The sequence below is a fragment of the Sitophilus oryzae genome, unplaced genomic scaffold, assembly GCF_002938485.1.
Source record: "Sitophilus oryzae breed Bouriz unplaced genomic scaffold, Soryzae_2.0 scaffold_1007_pilon_pilon, whole genome shotgun sequence".
Taxonomy (NCBI): domain Eukaryota; kingdom Metazoa; phylum Arthropoda; class Insecta; order Coleoptera; family Curculionidae; genus Sitophilus; species Sitophilus oryzae.
The window spans coordinates 661,945-684,497 of NW_022145624.1; the positions used below are offsets into that span (position 1 = coordinate 661,945).

The 22,553-nt window shown below is 35.0% G+C and overlaps 2 protein-coding genes across 2 annotated transcripts; both read right to left on the reverse strand.

Annotated features, from left to right (window-relative positions):
- Positions 1 to 13,330: 13,330 nt before the first annotated feature.
- LOC115891508 lies at positions 13,331 to 22,014 on the reverse strand. The gene is made up of 9 exons (XM_030911979.1): positions 21,762 to 22,014; positions 21,627 to 21,704; positions 20,993 to 21,103; positions 17,227 to 17,359; positions 15,356 to 15,432; positions 15,105 to 15,296; positions 14,845 to 15,016; positions 13,651 to 13,733; positions 13,331 to 13,570 (listed from the first exon to the last, which is right to left on the reverse strand). The coding sequence occupies exons 1-9, from the start codon at positions 21,961 to 21,963 to the stop codon at positions 13,386 to 13,388; spliced, it is 1,233 nt and encodes a 410-aa protein (XP_030767839.1). The 5' UTR covers positions 21,964 to 22,014; the 3' UTR covers positions 13,331 to 13,385.
- Positions 17,997 to 19,863, reverse strand: LOC115891530 (putative nuclease HARBI1). The gene is made up of 2 exons (XM_030912016.1): positions 19,630 to 19,863; positions 17,997 to 19,577 (listed from the first exon to the last, which is right to left on the reverse strand). The coding sequence occupies exons 1-2, from the start codon at positions 19,845 to 19,847 to the stop codon at positions 18,788 to 18,790; spliced, it is 1,008 nt and encodes a 335-aa protein (XP_030767876.1). The 5' UTR covers positions 19,848 to 19,863; the 3' UTR covers positions 17,997 to 18,787.
- Positions 22,015 to 22,553: the final 539 nt, after the last annotated feature.

Genomic DNA, 22,553 nt, shown 5'->3' on the forward strand with positions numbered 1-22,553 from the left:
ATCGTAAAGTTAACTTTTATCCAGCCTCATCGTACTGCGCATGAGCAAATATATATTTCTTATTTTATTTTATTTGACTGTATGAACGCACACAAATAAGAATTCCTTATTTCTTATTTTATTTTATTCTTATTTTATTTTATTTGGCTGTATGAACCCACCATAAATACTAGCACCTCAATAAAAAAAATAATGTGTCCTTATCTTTATATGACTCCGCAAAAAATCAAAGATGCCGGCTTCTTTCATAGCATTGCCACCGACCGCTGTCGGGTTTCTCGGAAAAAAACCTACATCGCCGGGCGACAACTAAAATCCAGTTAATATTTTATTATAATCGATCCTGACGAATAAATGAATTTCATAAATGAATGAATTTTATAAATGAATGGTTTTTGCTGCCGAATTACTAGAATACAATATTTCTAGGCAGATGACGCATCTATTCGATAATTTTTATTCGAATAGTTTTCAACGAATGTTTTTTTACTAGCTATCGAATTATTCGAATGAATTGCAACTATCGAATGTTTCGATAGTATTCATTCGATAGTTCCCACTACTAATGATGATTATGATGAAGATTTCTATGGTGATACGTTGTTCTATATCGCGTACTTTGTAAATGCTGATGGCGGATTGGTTAAAAATGGACGGATAAATGTTTAAGGACTATGGTTTTATACATATAAAATTCCTTACAAGGTATTACTTTTAAATCTATTTATATTACTTGCAATGTTTGAAATTGTATATGGTTTTATTAGAAGTGAAAATGACACTTTTTGTGCCGAGCTGTACATTTGACATACAGGCCAGGCACAAAGAGTATCATTTTTACTCCTAATAAAACAATACACCTATTATTTCGAAAATAAGTGAAAATAGGGTTTCCATCGTTTCCCTACTGAACATTGACATCTTCCTAGGCTTACTAATAAGTCACTAACACAGACAAACTAAAATTTAAAAAAAACCTAACACATTTCTCCAATGTAAAACCTATTTATTTTATCTATATCCTCACGATCAAAAACAATAAGCTTATTCGAACTTTTTCGAAAAACATTTTAGTCCGAATCCATTAAAATACAAGTATTTCGGAATGCCACTGCGATTGCTGTCAAAACTTTGTAAAAAGGGGCCCCTTTTAGACTGGTGAGGGCTTAAAACCACCACAGATTTAATCCGGCGGAGGTAACTAATCCCCAAAGTGCGAGAAGTGACGAGGTAGAAACTCTGATGAAGAGAGACAATCTAACGACCTTGTGGTACGTGCTTTCTGTTGTTTACCACCTCTTATTTTCAAAAAAAAGTTAACGGACATCTGATTGGGATAAACTGTGTCATCAGTCTTCAAAACTCATATACCGTAAAGTTGGGTATTTTTGTTTGTTTTTTTTTAATAATTTTGTGAAAAAAAAAACATATAGCCTATATCGAAATGCTGAAAAGCTTAAAAATGGCACTTTTTGATTTCTTTCGAAAATCGACAACTATGTAATTATAATCCCTTCCCCGACACAAACGAAACATAGTGAGACAGGAAATTGTAGAGAGAAACAAGCCCTATAATATAGGATACAACATTTTAATGAACAGTGCTTTCCATAAAATGAATAAAATGAAAAATATACAAAATAATATACATGTACTGATTTCTTTCGAAAATCGACAACTATGAAACTATGATTCCTTCCCCGACACAAACGGTACATTGTAAGACAGGAAATTGTAGAGAGAAACAAGCCCTATAACATAGGATAGAACATTTTAATGAACAGTGCTTTCCATAAAATGAATAAAATGAAAAATATACAAAATAATATACATGTACTGATTTCTTTCGAAAATCGACAACTATGAAACTATGAACCCTTCCCGGACACAAACGGTACATTGTGAGACAGGAAATTGTAGAGAGAAACAAGCCCTATAACATAGGATAGAACATTTTAATGAACAGTGCTTTCCATAAAATGAATAAAATGAAAAATATACGAAATAATATACATGTACTGATTTCTTTCGAAAATCGACAATTATGAAGCTATAAACCCTTCTCGGACACAAACGGCACATTGTGAGACAGGAAATTGTAGAGAGAAGCAAGCCCTATAACATAGGATAGAACATTTTAATGAACAGTGCTTTCCATAAAATGAATAAAATGAAAAATATACGAAATAATATACATGTACTGATTTCTTTCGAAAATCAACAACTATGAAACTATGAACCCTTCCCGGACACAAACGGTACATTGTGAGACAGGAAATTGTAGAGAGAAACATATGTTTGTGTCATATGTCGAAAATAAAAGGCTTTAGAAAAAATCGGAGAACACAAACTCATTAGGAATGTGATTATCTACAACTTTTATCTGAAAACTATTTGTCTAAAATAGATTATAATGGAATTAGGGAGAATTTTTAAAATAGCCAAAACTTGTTTTTTTTTCGAAATATCTCGTAAGTCATGAATTTTTTCAAAAATCTGAAAGGCGCGTATTTATAACCCCACAAAACTGTAATTCTTTCCCCATTTAACCGACTCTCTATCTCCAGTAGTTTCCGAGATACCCATAGAGAACGTCGTAGGAAATTCACCCTGTATAGCTGTGTGTCCTTTTTTGGTACAAAATGCTTCTTTACCGCTATATTTACTTCTAAAATTTATCTGTCCCAAAGTTACCCTGACAGAAGAGGTTTCTTTAGGACAACTTTAAAGTGCAATAACTAAAATACTGCTTAGAATTTTAGTTTCATATTTTGGCTAGTTTTGTGTTATAATATAGAGGTTAATTGACACTGCTTGGGTTTAAATATTTTAAATAACAAGGACACTATATCAACAAAAATAGTATTTTTTCCATAGCAACTGTTAAAATTGCCTTATATCTATGGAAAGCTATGGAAAAATCCAATATAAACGTAGAGCTAATAAAAGCAGTGAAATCATTATATAAACAAACAAAAACTAGAATAAAAGTCGGCAAAAAGTTAACAACAGGATTTAATGGAACCAAAGATCTGAAACGAGGGTGCTGTATTTCACCAACACTGTTCAAGATATATCTCGAACACAAGTTCTCAAAGGTTGGAAGCAAAAATGTAGAAATATGGGAGTACCCATAGGGGATAACATGCTCTACACACTTTGCTTCGCGGACGATCAGGTGATCATAGCACAAGATTACGATGACATAAATTATATGACACGTAAGCTTATAGAAGAATATCAGAAATGGTGACTCGAGATCAATACTAACAAAATAGAATATATGTGTATCGGAGGAGAACAACAAGATCTAATACTAGAAGAAGGGAAGAAAATTAAGTGCTGCACAAAATACAAATATTTGGGTATGTAAATCACAAATGATGAACTGTTGGATACAGCAATTAAAGAACGAAACCAACTTGGAAGGAATGCTATCACGGTATTGAATGGGATACTGTGGGACAGAAGCATAAACAACAAGAACAAAACTAATATACAATACCATCATAAAGAGTATAACCACGTACAGCTGTGAAGTCTGGCCAATTAAGGAAACAACAAAACGAATGCTGGCAGCTACAGAGATGGATTTTTGGAGAAGATCAGCAGGCAAATCAAGACTCGAGCGAATAACTAATGAACGCATAAGAGAGATTATGGAAGTTAAACATACGATAGTGGACGACATAAACAGTCAACTCATATGGTACGGGCATGTCCAAAGAATGGCAGAACTAAGAATCCCAAAGCAAATTATAAACTGGAAACCTGCAGGAAGAAGAAAACCGGGTAGATCGAGAAGAAGTTGGCAGGAAGGGACTGACACGTTTATGGAGGAAAGATCTCTCGGAGACGGTGCATGGAGAGACAGACAGGCATGGAGAGATGGCATCGGAAGACGTAGAACGTTTTAAACCGATTAATATATATATATAAAAAATAACTCATTTTTGAACAGAAAAAAAATTGAGAAAAAAATCAAAAGTAACACATACTAAAACCTATAGGTCTTCCGAAAAAAAATCAACCAAGCGAACCAAATATACAGCACTTCCCAGAAAGAAAGAATGAAAGTACTGGCTTCTTCCGGCTCTCATTGTACAGGGGCGGTAGGTACCAAGGTGAGAAGGGTATTAGTTTGGTCCGTCGAGCCCGTACAATTCCTGTTTACCTAATGCCGGGATAATCCGGCTAAAGTGACAAAAATAGCCCGTAATAATCGGCCTTATCTCGCCAAGCTGTGGTGTGCGCACAGAATAGTCAATCAGAGACATACGACTCTATACCCAGTAAACACAGTTATGTCAAATATACAGGGTGTAAAGAAAAAGGTCTTATGAATGTTTTTATAGCCTTCACTTGAAATGTAGTATCTTGTCGATTTTCGATTTCTTCTACTTTCGAGTTTCAGTTTAGGCAACCATTCATGAGCGATGAAATCGCGAGTGAATTAATTTCGGGAGATGATAATGCAATTTTATCGTCGTGTAGAAAACAATATTTTTTTTCCATAGCGAGTTACGATATAAAAAATATTCAGAAATTATTATTTCAAGGAATTTATTACGAATGGAAAAAATATTGTGCTGGGTTATTTGACAAATAAATAAAGTTGTCTCTTTAGTTGTCAGTTTTGAGTCAATATTTTTTTGGAGAATGTAATAATACGAGTTATGACTTTATTTATGGTTAGCGCAACCACAAGACGATACAAGCTTATATTAATTCAGTAAGAAAATCACTAAGAACCTTAGTTCTATTATTAAATACCTTTTCACATACACAGGACAAACCCGAAAAAAAAAACTGACTTCTCATCGTGTTCTCGGGGCGCCGTATCTCTGTCTGGTGGCGCCCCGTAGCGGGACGCAGCCCTACATTACACGCCGAATTTTCCCATTTAAATTGAGATGTCTCGAGCGGCCTCGTATTTGTTCTAGATCGTAATCGGGCAGCGCGCAATCAATTTCACGTCGGACGCCGCCGCCGCTGGTCGAGGATGATGACGGGGCCGTTTCGGACGAAGAAACGTCGGGACGGAGTGGAGGAAGTGAGGAGGAGTACGAGGAAAAGAGGGAGGAAACTACGAGAGGTAGTACAGCGTTTAATTTTGTTGCGTGTTTATAAACACAACTCGGCAAAAATGATCGCATCGAGGTGCACTATTAAAAAAAAATTTCGTTAACAAAGTGTGTATTCCGTTGCTTACCTTGGTTATGGTTTTATGTTCCGTTTCTATCGGTTTCCTGAAAGTTTTCTTATTACGGAATATGGTTCCTGAAAAATTCGGTTATAACTGTCACCAAACTAACCAGCGCGAGAAGGCTGGTTTTTCTGGTTTTGTTTGTCAATCAATGTCATTTGTGTTTCAGTTTTTTAGTATTTGGAGCATTTATTATTAATCAACGCAAAAACTTAATTAATGTAGTTTGAATACTGGAATCATATTAACTGGTCCTTTTTAACAAATATTTAAACAGTTTTTTTAATTTTTTAATGAAATAAACGAACTATATCGACTATATTAATATCTGTACTCTTTAAAAAGCTCTTACAACTTTAGAAATAATCTAATATGTCAATATTCCATGGGTATATTGATAAATGAGGTCTAAATTATAACAAAATGCATTTTCTACGAAAACTTGAAGAGATAGGTAAAAAATGGCATAATACAATTTGATAGACAATTAAATTGTGCATCTGATTCTCATAAAATTTACAGGGTGTTCCATTTAAATTAAACAACTTATTGCCGTTTAAAGCTAGTAATTACTTAAATCAAGTTTTAGACTGCATAAGGTAGTATAATTTTTGTTACTTCAATACAAAATTTAGTAAATAGAAATACTTCAGTACAATATTTGGTTTTTAAAACTTAAATACGCCTAGAGAAGTGAAGCCTTAACATTATTACTGTATTTTGACAAAGATCTAAATATTTCGGAAACAGTAATTAAAATGCGGTAAATCATAATCAAATTTACATTTATTTTAATTGTAGAAACTAAAATTGTAATGATATACAGCGTGTTCCATTTAAAAAATACAACTTTGATATTTTTTATTTATTTGGGACACTCTGTACCTTTTAAAATAATTTTAAATTGTAGCCTTTTGTAGTCTTCCAACGCGATCCCATCACTCACAATTTGTAAAAATCTAATCGTTTAGCTACAATACTCCGTGTCGAATGTGGTGAACAACCCTGTAAAATTTAGTTAATAAATTATTAAAAAAATGAAAAAAAAAACCTTAAAATCTATCGAGTACGCCCCTGAGCGGGCTTCCAAACATCCGACGTATCGATTTTGGAAGCGCTCCCGTCCTCATCATCACTCCAATCGCGCCGACGATTTTTCACAAAGAGATTTGCGGCAGATCAGCAGGGCATCGCTACTACGTCCCCCCGAACCGGCGCTTTACATCCCCCTCGGATTCCCCACGACCCCCTTTTACATTTCGCGCTGGCAGTGGGGAGAATGGGGAGCTTTATAGAGCGGGGAGACGAAATCGCGTGGAGAAAAGAAAAAGCTGTGTGTGTTACTTTGACACGTTTTCTTTTCGGGGAAGTTCTTTTGCGAAGTGGGGGTGGATTTGGCTCGGGGTATCTGTATTAGATTTGTCTGATTTCTTTTTATATTTTTCTCGTCTTTTTCTGTGTATTTTTACTCTGTTCTGAGAAGGAAAAACGAGTTAGGTACGTGTTTCGTATAGATTATACAGGGTGTCCCAGAAATAAGTGCTGGTATTTTAAGGGGTGATGGTAGATTTCGATAAAAGAAACATATTTTCCCTTTATCGTTGAAAATTTTCAAAAAAAATATTTTTTGCTAAAATTTTGAGAACCACTGGATCTTTTCTGGATTTTTTTTCTTGTAAATTTAATTTCATACCTATGTTTATTATCAAGAAATTATAATTTTTAACTAAAAACTAAAAAAAAATCGAATTTTCAATTTTTTTTTCGCGAAAAGAACCTCATAGGCGTGTTTCTGGGGTTGAACTATATTACCAGTTAAAATACTTGCACTTATTTCTGGGACACCCTGTATAGGGTGATTCACGGCGATAGCACTTTAGACGTTTATGGAGAACTGCGGATAGATTTTTTTTGAATATTTGGATTTTTACCTAAAAATCTTTCTAAAATATTTTTAGCGTTACAGTGTTACCGCATCATTCGAAAAGTGATAGCATCTTTCTTATTTTAAATGGAACACCCAGTATATTATTACATTTTTTGAAACTACTTTCGTATCTATCTCATAATTTTTCTATTATACTAACCTATACTTATCTATCGCATTAATAATGCATTTCTTCTGCAACCAAGAGTCACAGCAAAGAATGAATGGATGACAGAGAATATCTTACAACTAATGGAGAATCGCAGGAAATGCAAAGTCAGTGGAGACCGTGATGGCTATACTTCTTATCAAAGAGGAGTTCGAAACGAGATAAGATTGGCAAAAGAGAAATGGCTAACGGAGCGTTGCGAGGAGGCTGAAAACTTTGTTCGTCTGGGGGACAGTTTTCATCTACACAAAAAAGTAAAAGAAATTGCTGGTATCTACAACAAAAGACCTACAACCACTCTTAGAAATGATCAAAACGAACCGATCATAGACCCAGACGAGTTACAGGAAACCTGGAAATCATACGTGTCCAGCCTTTTCAGTGACGACAGAACGCAGAGTACGCCCGAAGTTATTAACAATATACCGGAGGGACCGAGCATATTGGAGAGTGAAGTAAGATATGCCATGAAACTAATGAAGAACAACAAAGCTCCCGGGCCAGATGATATGTATGCAGAGACTATACACATGCTAAACGAAAATAACATGAAAAAATTAGTCAAGCTTTTCAACATCATATATGACACCGGACAACTCCCTAAAGACTGGCTGAGATCCACGTTCATCACTCTTCCAAAGACGGCCAATGCAAAATTATGTAGGGATTACCGACTGATAAGCCTCATGAGCCATTTTTTAAAACTCTTTTTACGCATCCTACATACTAGGCTATACAAAAAATGTGAAGCAGCCAGTGGGTACAGTCAGTTTGGATTTAAAAATGGGTTTGGCACGAGAGAAGCTATATTTAGTCTACAAACACTGGTCCAGAACTGCCTCGACCGGGGAAGGGATGTATTCATGGTGTTCATTGACTACGAAAAAGCGTTCGACAATGTGAAACATGACCTGTTGATAAGATACATGCAAGACCTAGGACTAGACAATAAAGATATCAGAATAATAGCTAACCTGTACTGGAACCAAACTGCCGAAGTAAGGCTTCAAAATTTTAAAACCACCGAAGACATTGAAATAAAGAAAGGGGTAAGGCAGGGCTGTATTCTCTCACCTATGCTATTTAACCTGTATGTAGAAAGAGCGTTTGCCGAGGTAATGTCAATGTGTACAATTGGTATAAGAGTAAATGGCATCCCAATCAATAATATTAGATATGCCGATGACACAGTAATCTTGGCAGACAACGCTGACGACCTTCAAGCACTTCTGCATATGGTTCAGGAGAAAAGTGAGCACCTGGGCCTAAAAATTAACTCAAAGAAGACCAAGTTTATGGTGGTTAGCAAAAATAACATCCCTGCCACCCCTTTATATCTAAACGGCATTCTAATAGAGGAAGTCACTAAATTTAAATACCTAGGCTGCCTCGTTACAAACAGATGGGATCCAGAAGTCGAGATCAGAAGCAGAATTGAACAAGCTCGATCAACTTTTCTTAAACTTAAAAAATTCCTAACGAATAATGATCTCAGCTTTCAACTCAGATATAGAATGGTTAAATGTTATGTCTGGTCCGTCTTGTTGTATGGTGTCGAAGCCTGGACTCTTAAAGTAACCTCGATAAACAGACTGGAGGCATTTGAAATGTGGACTCTTAGAAGAATGTTTAGAATCCCTTGGACAGACCTGGTAAGAAATGAAGAAGTCCTTGGAAAAGCCGGTCTGACTAGCCGTGAACTATTCGACGCCATTAAGAAAAGAAAGACGTCTTATTTGGGACACATCCTGCGTGGTCCTCGTTATGAATTCCAACGTCTTATCCTACAAGGAAAAATCGAAGGAAAAAGGGGAATAGGAAGAAAAAAACTTTCATGGCTCAGGAACATTCGACAATGGACGGGAATACATGACTTTATGTCTCTCCAAAATGCTGCTTTAAATAGAGAAATCTGACAGGATGCAAATGGACGGTCGCCTACGCAGGAATCTGCTTGGCACTTTAAGAAGAAGAAGAATACTTATCTATAATAGTTTTTGAGATAGAAACAAAAACATGGGTAAAATTGACCAAAACATGATCGTGAATAAGCATTGGTAAAATCATAGAGATTAGTACAGGTTAGTATAAGAGAATAATTTTGAGATATCAAAGAAATTAGAATAAAATAAACTATGTTAAAAATGTTCATGTATACTACTGAAATGAAGATAATATATTTAAGCTAAATGTAATCTATTACAGTTGTAGTAAAATGAGTAACTAATTGTTGAAAATCCAGATCCAACCCTAGATGCCACATTTTTTTGAAACGTCTACTTATGCGGTTTGAAATTTTGATGCAAAATCTGGCAATACCGGTCAGAAGAAATGTTCCCACCCATACCCACCCAACTTTTTTCTCTTTTTAATACATTTGATTTGCCATTAAGCTGCCTACATCACTGTCTTACACGTTAAAATCCTATACACAGAGTTGACCTGTCCCGATGTGTATAATGTGAAACACATCTGATTGGTTGTTGGCTCTTAATCAATTAAATCAGTAGCTAGAAGTGTCAAGTCGACACCTAATTGATGACATTACCTAACATTGAAACTGATGAAATATCACTTAGATTAAGCTGTAATTAAGGATAGTTAATTAGTTTGTTTTTATTAATATTATGTTATAAATTGCAACATAGAAAAAGTGGAAAAACACTGCTTATAGACTTGTCTGTAATCCTTGTAAATAATTATTTTTTTTAACTTTTTAAATATATTAATAAAAGCAAAACAGGACACTAATACACCACAATACACCAAAATACTTTACTTTAAAAGTGAGTTTTGATGTGTTACTGATGTGGGATTTTTTTTCTATATACAGGGTGGTCCGAACTGTATTCCGGAAACTTCGGCAGCATATTCTGCAGATAAAAATAAGTAAAAAAGTTCGTATAAATGTATGTCCTAAAATGCTTCGTTTCGGTGATACAGGGTGTAGAAGTTTCATTTTTATTTGGATTTTTTCCAAATAATTTCTGAAGTAACGTCAATATTTGGATCAAAATTGGTGTCTGGGAGTTTTTTGACATGGGAAATTTGATTTTGATGTCAATATGACTCCTATTTGTCGGGGGCGCCACCTACATGTGTTTTAACTGTTTTGAAGAGTAATAACTTTTCGTCGGTACCTGTATAAAATTACTAAGTAAAAAAATATACATTTCCTTCATTTTTTACGTAAAAAATGTATCTTGGTAAAAATCGTTACGCGCAACCGTTCTCAAGATATTTAGAATGGAAATTGGAATGGAATTGACAAAAAAAAATTGACTGAAATATAACAAATTTGCGAATTTTTTTTAATTATAGTCAAACTTTTCTGCGAAAAATATACGATAAAACAGTTTTTGTCGAACCTTTGGCAAAAAAACATTTCAAATTTATGATTTCAGTCTAATAACTATTTAGTCAACATGTTTAATTTATGTCAATGATGACAGGTACTGATAATTTCGATTATAAAAATATTTCAAGAACCATTACTGGTAGCGATTTTTACCAAGAGACCTTTTTTACTCAAAAAACGTCGTAAATGTATATTTTTTTACTCAGTAGTTTTATACAGGTATGGACGAAAAGTTATTTCTCTTCAAACCAGTTAAAAAACATGTAGGTGGCGCCCTCTTCTAACAGGAGTCATATTGACATCAAAATCAAATTTCACATGTCAAAAAACTTCCAGACACCAATTTTCATCCAAATATTGACGTTACTTCATAAATTATTTAGAAAAAATCGAAATAAAAATGAAACTTCTACACCCTGTATCTCCGAAACTAAGCATTTTAGAACACACATTTACACGAACTTTTTTACTTATTTTCATATGCAGAATATGCTGCCGAAGTTTCCGGAATACAGTTCGGACCACCCTGTATAGCACAAGTATATTTATAAGTCAGCGGTTCATAATAAATTTCTCATTTATTTTTCTTGGTTTTCGAAAAAAAAAACATTTTTTTGAGCTTTATACCTCCTCACAGCGCTGTACTCGTGGCCGCGCGATCGTTACAAAGCAAAAGGAGCCCGATGAATGGCAAGTCCGGAAAACTCCGGGGCTTTTCCAGCTATCGATCCGGCGGATATCCGGTCAGCGACCAATCCAGCGGCGACACGCCCTCTGGTGGCCGATGCGATCACTTTCATTATTTATATTCGGCTTTGTAGGGATGAAAAAAGGGATTGCGGACCCTTTTGTGGTTGTCTGGTCTAAATTGGCATCGAATTCCTACTACAAAATTACATTTTTGATGGTTTTATTATTTTAGTTACAACCATATCATATGTTAAGGTGCGTATACATCAAAGAAATACTGAAAAACAATATTCCAGATGATTGTTTGGCCTGGAAAGTATATGATAAGATGATTGTATGGTCTCGCGGGTAGAGGGTGTGGGGGGGGGGTCTTGGCTTAACCGCCTGGACCAAAAGGAGACAATCTCGGCAAAAACCTAAATCCTATGATGGCGGGACCAGGTCAAAGGGGTGCGTGGCTAGATAGAGGACTAGCCATTACTGGCCTCAACGTTGGGGCATCAGGGGGCACCCCATTGTATTTACCCCTTACTTCTACATGCGGGGCTCTGTAGAAGTTGGCTGACTATCCCTAGCGACTCGTGGGAACACTATGAGATCTAGCATTAAAAACACTAACGGTGAAGTTGTGGGGAAGCCCCCTAGCGACACTGGGAACATTACAAATGAAAGTTCCAAGGGACCAAATCCAAAGGAAACTACAAGAGGGGCGGCTGACACTTGCTTGGGATCATCCTCAACAAGTGGCACACAAGCTACCACCTTCTCCAGCAAGGGTCGGGAGCCTACCCAATAAGCGACATAAGCTACTGTTTCGTCTACCCGGCCTGGGTCAACCAGGCGGGCTAGACGATCCTCTGAGAGTAGGACCGCTGTAGGTTAGACTGGTCCACGAAGGACTTGCTCCAGAGGAAGTAAAAGCGAAAACACTCCTCCAAAAAGGGGAGAGTAAAGAAACCAAGAAACAACCTGACTCATCTCCATCAAAGAGCAAGAGAGGGAGAGAGAATATCTCACCTTTTCTCCGGCAGGGAGAGAAAAAAGTCAGGATGGAAAGCCGTCCAACACCGGGAGGCAAGCAGGGACGTATCACCAGCTTTGCTGCTATTGCTGGATAAGTGAAAATGGCGGTGCTGCCAAAGGATTTCCCAGAGGTCCTCTGACCACCGACCAGCAAACGTCTCTAGAAGAGGCTATACTGGACGAAGTAGTGGTTATCGGATCGCAACACAACGATCTACATAAATGTGGGTCAGCTGCGTTTTGCTGGGATACCCTTTGGGGTGGGCATGATCCTCATAGATTGTGTATCTCAAGAATCGGCGAATTGGTTGGTGGAAATCGCATATAAGCTTAAAAATTGGCAAGGGCCGAAACTGGTTGCAGTGAAGGGAGAAAATATCCCTAAAGAGGCAGCCATCATGGTCTGTCTGCCGAGGAGCAAGGGGAAAGACACAGGTCAGGTCCTCACAATAGGAATTGACCTCAAATCCAAGGAGGCGATAGAGAAAGAGGGACATATCCTCTATTACAGATACCTCTATTACAGAACAACACCGGTATCAGGTCTAATGAGAGACCAAGATAAAGAGGTGGAGAAAATGGTGAGAGCCTCCACCTCACGGGTTCCTCAGCCGGAGGCAAGCTCCTCGACTGTGAAGGGCACGGAGGGCCAAACTCCAACTGTGAAAGGGTGTGTACCCTCGGAGGAAGAACTGTTGTCAGAGGAAGATGGGAAATACTCCCCTCTACAACAGGGGTATGATGAGTTATAGTCTGTGTGATGACTCAAGGAAGGGGGGCACAATAGATCTTCAAGGTCGCAGTGATTAACCCCCCTCTTACTCATTCTATATTCTACATGGCCTGGAAAATGCTTGTAAATGCTTATTAACTTGCTGTCCAGACCGAAGTGGCAATTTGTTACAACAGTTGTTTGCAAAAACCGACCTAATTGCTTTACCACGTGATTAAAAAAAGTTGATTTAATAAAAATATATTTCTTATTACATACAATAATTAATATTAATACTATTTAATAATAAAGAGAACAGTTAACGTTTTTATCATCAAGCAAACCAGTTTTAGCAAACCCATCATCATCAACGCAATAGTACTTCAATGTATTTGTGTCATCCTGGTAATGTTGTACTATTACGTAGTTCCCATTACCTTCACAGTCCATGGAGTGGCTGTACTGTTTAAAATCCCTGGCACAATCTATCATAACGAGAAAAACGAGTTAATAAAGTACTGTCAAAGAAGAAAAAAAAATGAATTAATAATAAAAATATACTTACTGCAATTCAAATTTGCTGTGTTTGAAGCTATGTTAGACTGCCATGTTCCTATTTTACTGTTATCCCTCCAAGTACAATAAGCTCTGTAAAAGAGAAATTATGAAACGTACTGTATTATCTTATTTCAAAGTCATATTTTTATCGACAATTTTTTTAAACTATTTGGAATTTTTGGAATTTTGCCAATGTATCAAAAAATAATGTCACAATCTAATTGAATCTATACAGGGTTGCTCACCACGATTAAACGATTAGATTTTTACAAATTGTAAGTTTTGGGTTCGTTGAAGGACTATTAGAGCTACAATTTAAAAATATATTTATTAATTATTATTAATCAACGCAAACAGTCAATTAATGTAGTTTGAATACTGAAATCATATTAATTGGTCCTCTTTAACAAATATTTAAACAGTTTTTTTTTACTTTTTAATGAAATAAACGAACTATATCTGTACTCTTTAAAAATTTAGAACGCCTTTAAAAATAATCTAAAATGTCAGTATTCCATGGGTATATTGAGAAATGAGTTCTAAATTACAAGAAAATGCATTTTCCACGGAAACTTGAAGAGATCGGTAAAAAATGGTATGATACAATTTCATAGACAATTAAATTGTGCATCTGCTTCTCATAAAATATACAGTGGGTTCCATTTAAATTAAACAAGTTATTGCCGTTTAAAGCTAGTAATTATTTAAAATAAATTTGTAGACACTCTGTATAAGGTAGTATAATTTTTATCATTGTAACACAATAACTGATCAATAAATAAACTTCAGTAAATATTTAGTATTAAAAACTTTGATACCCTTGGAGAAATGAAGCCTTAAAATTTTCACTGCAATTTCACAAAATTGAACATATTTCAAAAACGGTAAGGTTTAAATGTAATAAACCTTAATCAAATTTACCTTTATTTTAATCGTAGAAACTAAAAATGTAATAATATACAGGGCGTTACATTTAAAAAAATACAACTTTGGTATTTTTTATTTATTTGGGACACTCTGTATCTTGTAAAAATATTTTTAAATTGTAGCCCTAATAGTCCTTCAACGAACCTAAAACTTACAATTTCTAAATATCTAATCGTTTAGCTACAACAATACTCCGTGTCGTATTTGGTGAACAACCCTGTATATTATTTTTGAGGAAATCACCGATAGAGTAAAATAAGAAGATTTAACCTACATTCCGGATGAAACAGAATATGCTCCGTAACTTCCATCAGCATTACACAATAATGTATCAGTTTGAACATATTTGGCACCATGGGCCTTCAATTTAGCTGTGATCATCGACTGAGCATACTTTTTACTCTCACATTGTCTCAAGTATTGTGAACCAACTGTTGTCGATATATCTAAGTAGAGAAAAAAGATAATAACAAATAAATTTTATAACAAAATAAAAATAATACCTATGTAAATTTTTGGATATACTTTACTTACAACATGGTAGTTTCTCCTTGGCTTTTTCTGGAACAAATGGTGCTGTTGGTTCACCTGTCTTAGATTCAGCACACCAACATATTTCTTTCTCCATGTCACACTGTAAACTTTCATAGTTACCCATACTGTCGCAATGTAACGTTACCATTGTTCTACCATTGGATTCCATGTCATTTTTCTTTCTACTGCAAGCTAGTGTTAATTCATTAGTAATATAATTCATCTATGGGTTCAATTCGAATTATACTTACCACAAGTCATATTATCTGCTTTTTGGTACAAAGCTTCACCAAACAACCGAACACCTGTGGAACTGTAACAAATACACCTAAAAAATATTAAGAAGATTAGTCAAAACTTACAAGTTGGACTAGAGAGACCAAGTTAGCAAAAGAGCATTGCATATTTCATAAAAAAATAACATGTTTTTGTAATTGGAATTTGTTTAATGGAACAGGAGCTAGAGTTTTTAGGGAAAGTCTAATGGTGCGTTTAGACTTGAGCACGCACGCACTGATCCTCCGCGAATGCTCAAGTGTAAACGGCTGTGCGCGCACTCTCACTCTGAATCTGCCTGTGCGCGAGCAGCCGCAAACGTGAGCCGTCTGGTGTCGGTTTTTGGTCCGTGCTCAAAGGGATTTTATGTGTGCGCTAACGCTCAGTTTGCACCAGCAATTTGTTTTGTCTGCGTTCGTGCGTGCGTGTGTGATTTTTTTTTTCGTTTTCTTTATTAAAATTATGGAGTGGATCAAGAAATCTTCTTATCTGATAGTCAAGCAGCGTTAAAGGCGATCAACTCAGTATCAATCAATTCGAAATTGGTCAAAGAATGCATAGAGAAGCTGAATAAATTAGGCAAAGAAAACAAAGTCCTCCTACACTGGGTGCCTGCTCACCAAGGGATAGAAGGCAATGAAAAAGCAAATAATCCAGCTAGGAAAGGAGCGAACACTCCACTAACTGGACCAGAACCGTTCTGCTTTCCAAGTGGTAACCAACTCAAGGCGGAACTCAAGAACTTGGAAGATTCCATCCGCAACCTGGAATGGAAATCTTGCAATGGTCTAAGACACTCGAAGAAGTTTCTGAGGGCTTATGATCAAGAAAAATCACAGATCTTCCTGGGTCTGACTAAGAACAATCTTCGGATTGTCACGGGGTTTTTAACAGGACACTGTCTCATCAATGAACACCTCAGTAGATTGAAACTAAGAAGAAACGGCGAATGCAGATTCTGTGGGGAAGATGGTGAAACACCAGTACACCTCATCACTGAGTGCGCCGAGACGACAACCATTCGTGCCATGAATTTTGGTACGACTGATATTGGAGATGGAGAACTACCCTCTATAAAGCCGTCCCAGATACTGGCTTTTGTCAAAGCCCTGGGACTGTATGATGAGTTATGATTCAAGAAAGGGGGACACAATGGATCTGTAAGGTCGAAGTGATTAACCCCCCTCCCACTCATTCTAAATTCTAAAAAAAATTCTAAGAAATCTTCGTTATTATTAATTGAAGAATATGAAAAGTTGCCTATATTATGGAATGTTAAACATTCTTTGAATTATTAAAAAATAAAAAAAACGCATGGCAAGATCTTGTAAATAAAATTAATATTGAATATGTCGATATTAATGAAATTGCTATTCTAAAATTTGTATCTTTTGTTCGTAAATTTTGGTGTTATTAAATTTTGTAAATATTCAAAGTCGGGTCTGGTCATTCTTGTAAAGTTTTTGAACTGATCATAGCCCATATCAAATTATATCGATTTTTAAAAATTTGGGTTTGCCACCAGCGACGATGTTTTCGATTTTTCTCCTTTTTAATGCGTTCATGTGTCGGCGGTACGGCACCCTGGTTTTGCTTCTATATAACATGGTGAGGATTATTATTGCTCGGTACACTGCAAACTGCAAGTTTCGTTTTTGTGCTCAAATCACGATTGTAGAAAACCATGTCTTTTAATTTCCAGAATGTTCTAACGTTCCCTTACATCCCCTTAATAGCGAGAAAAAAAAGTGAAACACTTGGATAGTTTAGTTATTTTTGATTTTACTACCCTGGGAAGTGAATTATTGACTAACTTTTATCATAATATATCGTATGCAATACTAACTTTCCGTGAACACCTCCTTTGCACTGTTTGGCTTCCCAATCCCCGTCATCGTTGCAAACTGGCTTAAAAATCAGCGCAGTCCAGTAACTATTTACAAATTCTGGCAAATTCGAGTGGTATGACATACAGGTCACTGCAAATCAACTTGAGATCAATTAAGAAATATATACAGAGAAGACCAGGCTACCAGTAACATAGCAAGTTGCCGGACGAATTTACGTTTACCCGTTTTGCGTTCGTACTCGAGATTGCCGGCTAGTCGGCTGGTCAGGCAGTACGCAGTTGCAGTTGTGCTTGGACGGGTCGGTCGTGACAGACTAGGAATACGACGCGAGGAGTGCCGAGTATTTATTATTTTCATTTTAAGGCCCGGTTGTACCAAAATAAACTGAACGAGAGTTCAACTGATCTGTTGGTCAAAGTTGAACTTGGATTGCGTTGCACCAACTCGCGTTCAGTAGAACGTCGATCAATATTTAGTTTCTTATGTTGGTATTGAATTTCACAGTAACTTTTGGAGTTTTTATATAAGTTGGCGTAAATGCTTTTAAAAGTTTGTTTTATTGATTGGCGGGTTCTCCTAAAATATAAATTATGGTACCTTTTTTCCTTTCTGTTGCCATAAAATACGACTTTTTAATACCTGTTCGCGGCTGACCGATTCGTTCATTTACTTTTTAGACCAGACTTTCTAGCTAATACATCTGTACATCATACCTTATTTTTTATATTATATTATTATATAAAGTGAAATATATATTTAGAGGGTATGTAAGGGGTTTAACAAAAAAATTAACAGATTGGAGTAGTTCAAAAATTGAACTAGCTGAGCTTCAAAAGAAATGTTTCCTAGAACAGCACAATTTAAAAATGTCTCAAATGCAAGAAAAGCAAGAAGCCTTTATGAGGCAGCAAGAAAGGGAGCATGATGAGAGAATTCAATTTTTAAAATTTAGCAAGGAACTAATAAAAAAAATAATTGACCAATAAATACTCTGTAAATATATAATTATTAAAAAATATCATATAAACACTTAACACACAATATATATGAATTTTGAAAATATGCATACATATTATATCGTTTTATTTCTTTTACATATTACATATCTAGTACAAACAAGTATACTGAATTGTATTAATTTAATATCATTTATTAATTATTGTTATTTAATTATCTACTTATAATCAGAATTATCAAAAATATAAAAATAATCCTATACATACAATAAAAAATATTAATATTATATACATAAATCAAAATATATACAAGAGTATGTAATGGTAATTTATTTTACGGTAATTATAATCACAATTTAATTAATTAACAAGTTATTTTGACTTTAAAACATTAAGACATTTTAAGAATGTTTTAGTAAAATAATATTGAAACATTTTCTAGACGTAAATAATTAGTTCTAGATGTAAATAATTAATACTCAGCAATATATTCTATATCGTAAAATAACATATTTACAGTGATTCAAAATATTCATTAATTAAACTATATCTAAAACTATTATTTATATCACCCAAGTCATTTGGAACATGTTCTCTTATATTATTTCCAATGTTTATTTCCGCTTTGACTTCCGTCAATTTCATCAGTTACTAATGGTGTTGGATCTGCAAAATGACACGCTATGTTATGAAGAACAGTAGCGGAAACCACTATTGCTTCTACTTTATCAACATTTAAACGGATTCCTGTCGCTAATATAGGAAATCTTCTTTTTAGTACACCAAAACACCTTTCTATTGGGTTTCTTGTTCTTATCTGAGCTTCGTTAAATAAGTTTTCAGCCCTCGTTGTTGGATTCGCCAAAGGGGTTATTAGGTATGGTTTTACTCCATACCCACTGTCCCCTAGTAATAAATTATTTCCATATACTCCATTTTCAAACTCAGCCTTTACTCTAGAATTTCTAAAAATCATTGAATCATGTGTAGAACCAGGCCATCTACACACAATGTTAGATATTTTCAAATCGCTGTCACAAATTGCTTGGACATTAAATGAAAAAAATCCTTTCCTATTGCGGTAATTCTCTGCATTTGCCCCTCCAGGAGATTGTATCTTCACATGCGTACAATCAACTGCTCCTATGCATCTTGGAAAGCGACAAATATTATAAAATCCTTGTGCCTTTGAATTTCTATCTTCCACTCCCATTGGCATTTTAATAAAGTCCTTGCTTAAAGATGCTATAGCTCTAGTTACTTTTGTAATCACGCGGCTCGTAGTAGACTTGTCTACACCACTGATATCACCAACACTTTGTAGAAAACATCCTGTTGCTAAGAACCGTAATGTGATAAATACCATGTCAGCTGGTGTTAAAGCATGATTTCTAAAAATAAAAGCTTAAATAAGATACAGTAAATATACATAATTAAACTTACTTGTTTGTTTTAGATGCAATTAAACCGGAAATTTCCTCTATTAAATAATTCACAATAGGTTTAGCAAGTCGAAATCTTTTTTTAAAATCCACGTCATTCCATTTTTCGAAATTGTTTGGTCGAAATCGTACTGTTTGTGGTCTCCTTAGCCGTTCATGTTGTCTCACTAATTCTAAAAAGTCTTCGTCGTCAGTTAATTCACCTAATAAAGGATCCATTACGAAAAATCTTAAGAACAACAACAAAACGATAATCAAAACAACGAAAAAGGCTTGGTACAACGCATTTTTTGCTTTGATCGTCGTTCACAGTTGATCTGTCGGTGAACTTCGTTGGTACAACCGGGCCTAAGTGTTTACCTTCACTTAAGGTAACATTTAAAATGAAAATACTTAAATATTTATTATTTGAGTGTGTTTACAAGCCAAAACTAAAAATAAATAAATTCTCTAAACCCAAAAAAAAACGAAATATTACTCTAAATAAGAAAAAGTTATAACAAGTGTTCAAAAAGACCATCTCCTTGTGCTAGACAGAAGCCTAGGCGGTCGTAAAATCCTCGTCTGACATTGGATAACATAATAGGGCTAATAGTTTGGAAAGCCCCTTGTATTTTAACTTGAAGCTCATCCAGGTTATTAGCCCTATTATGACCATACACTTTGGATTTTACATAACCCCACAAAAATAAGTCATTGGGAGAAAGATCTGGTGATCTAGCCGGCCACAAAATTGTTCCATATCCACTAATTAAACGGTTGGGAAAAGTATTGTTCAAATATTCTTGAACAATACGGGCATTGTGGGCAGGACAACCACCTCAGCAATTTGATTACTTGAAAACGTGGGATTTTGATCCGCGGTAGCACAAATGAACACTTGCTTTAACTCCTGTTCTTCATTAATCAACACATCAGGCTTTTTGTGTTTTTGTGGGAACAAGCACTCATGTGTTTCAAAATTATTAATAACTCTTGATACAGTAGGTAAAGATGGAATTGGCCTTTTTACAAAAGTTTGTGGAAAAATTGTTTGTATATTCCGATAAGACCTATTTTGGAAATACCATTTTACAATTTGAATTTTCTCACGAACTTCGTAAACATCCATTATTTTACTTAAAAAATAAATTTTACACGAGAACTGTCGCGAGAATATATGTATTCGTTTAGGCTATTAAAACACGAATAAATACAAATTATGAAACATTCTTATCACATATCTACCTATTTTTATTTTATCGCATTTTTTCGCCTGCTTTTTATCTGGCGGACGGGTATACGCTAATTCGTCCGGTTCTGCCTATGTTACTACTACGGTGGTCCGGTCTGTATACAACCTTTTTAAGGTATTTAGTACTTACCTCCACCGGTGGTACTTGGCAAAACGCAGTACTTCAGGCATTTGGATCTACCTCCCTCGGGTAAAGCTTGACAATCAGAATCGGTTTCACAAGTGTAATCTCTAAGATTATCTGTAATAAAATAAAGAAGGAAAAATAACGGAGTGATTTTGTGAAACGTCCTGTATATGTTGGCGTGTGATTTTGTTATTTTTTCAAATAAAAAACGAGATTTAATATGAAATGAGTCTAGTATCGATATGATATGAATGTAGTATAGTAATGATATGAGTATAGTCCTTATTTTTTTTTGACAATTATTACAACTTTAAATTATTACAATTTTAAATAGTACTACTCACGGTATTATTTAATTTATTTGATAGAAAATAACATTCTGAATAGAATGACATATCATGTTCAAATTTTGACACTTTAGTTTAAAAGTAAAAGTTCAAAAAATAGTACAAATTACTCGTATAAAAATGTTTGTGAAACAGTAAGTGACCAAAACTAATTGAATACATCAATCAATTCTGATTTGTGTCATATACTAATACACGAAATCTCGCTTTTTTATGTGAACAAATAAAAAAGTTATAGAGGTGAGTCACTTTTGAAACGCCCCCGGTATAATAAAAAAAAATAAACTTACTTTTTGGTCCACACCGGTTTTCACAGTAATAACCAGAAATACAGTCAGTGTTATCAGTACACTGGCCCTCCTCCACACCTAAAACACTAATTTGAGTTAAAAAACAGAAAAATAAAACACTAATTTTTTACTCACTGGTTGGGTATATTTTACATTTAGGAATACACTCGGTCCTGTCCAGGTAGTAAGCTTCTGTACCCGTAGCTCTATCTGTACAGTTTTTTTGATGAAAATTTGACACTAGTGTCCCTGGACAAGTTTCACTTCCGTTGACACACGCGTAAAAAAGTGACACTAAAGCGTAAACTAACGTAACTAATTTTAGGAATTGTGTCATGGTGACTATGTCGTGAATTACCGCAAAACACTAAACAATTTTGGTAAGGTTTAGTTTATCTTATCTCACTAGCTGAGATTAAAAAAATCTGACAGTTTGATTAATTTGATATTTTCTTTAAACAGAGATTATTAGACAATGTGAGTTTATCTAAAGTATTCGATACAGAGTAAACTAAAATATATTACTTTATTTTTTTACAAAATTCAAACAAAAAGAACTAAATTGCTAGATAAACAAAAAATTCTATGTAAAAAAAACAAGAAAATCTGCTTCTTCTCTAGAAAATAACCGAAAAAAATGATTTATTTGTTTTAATTAAAAAAGAAACACCCCTGTACAAGTGACGGGAAGAAGCAATTTTTCAAAAAAAGCAGAAACGGTTGCCCGTGAATTGAGTCATTAGTCATTTTGGCGCAAAAAAATTGGCCACAGGCGTGACCGATGGCCAAGTTGATTCCTGTATTTTTTTTTTTGGTGGCATGTGCCTACTATCTCAGCCATTAATTATATTATACCTTCCAAAAAAAAAATAAGAATGAGGAATAGTATTTCACTTTCATGTAGAATTATATCTATTATAGTATATT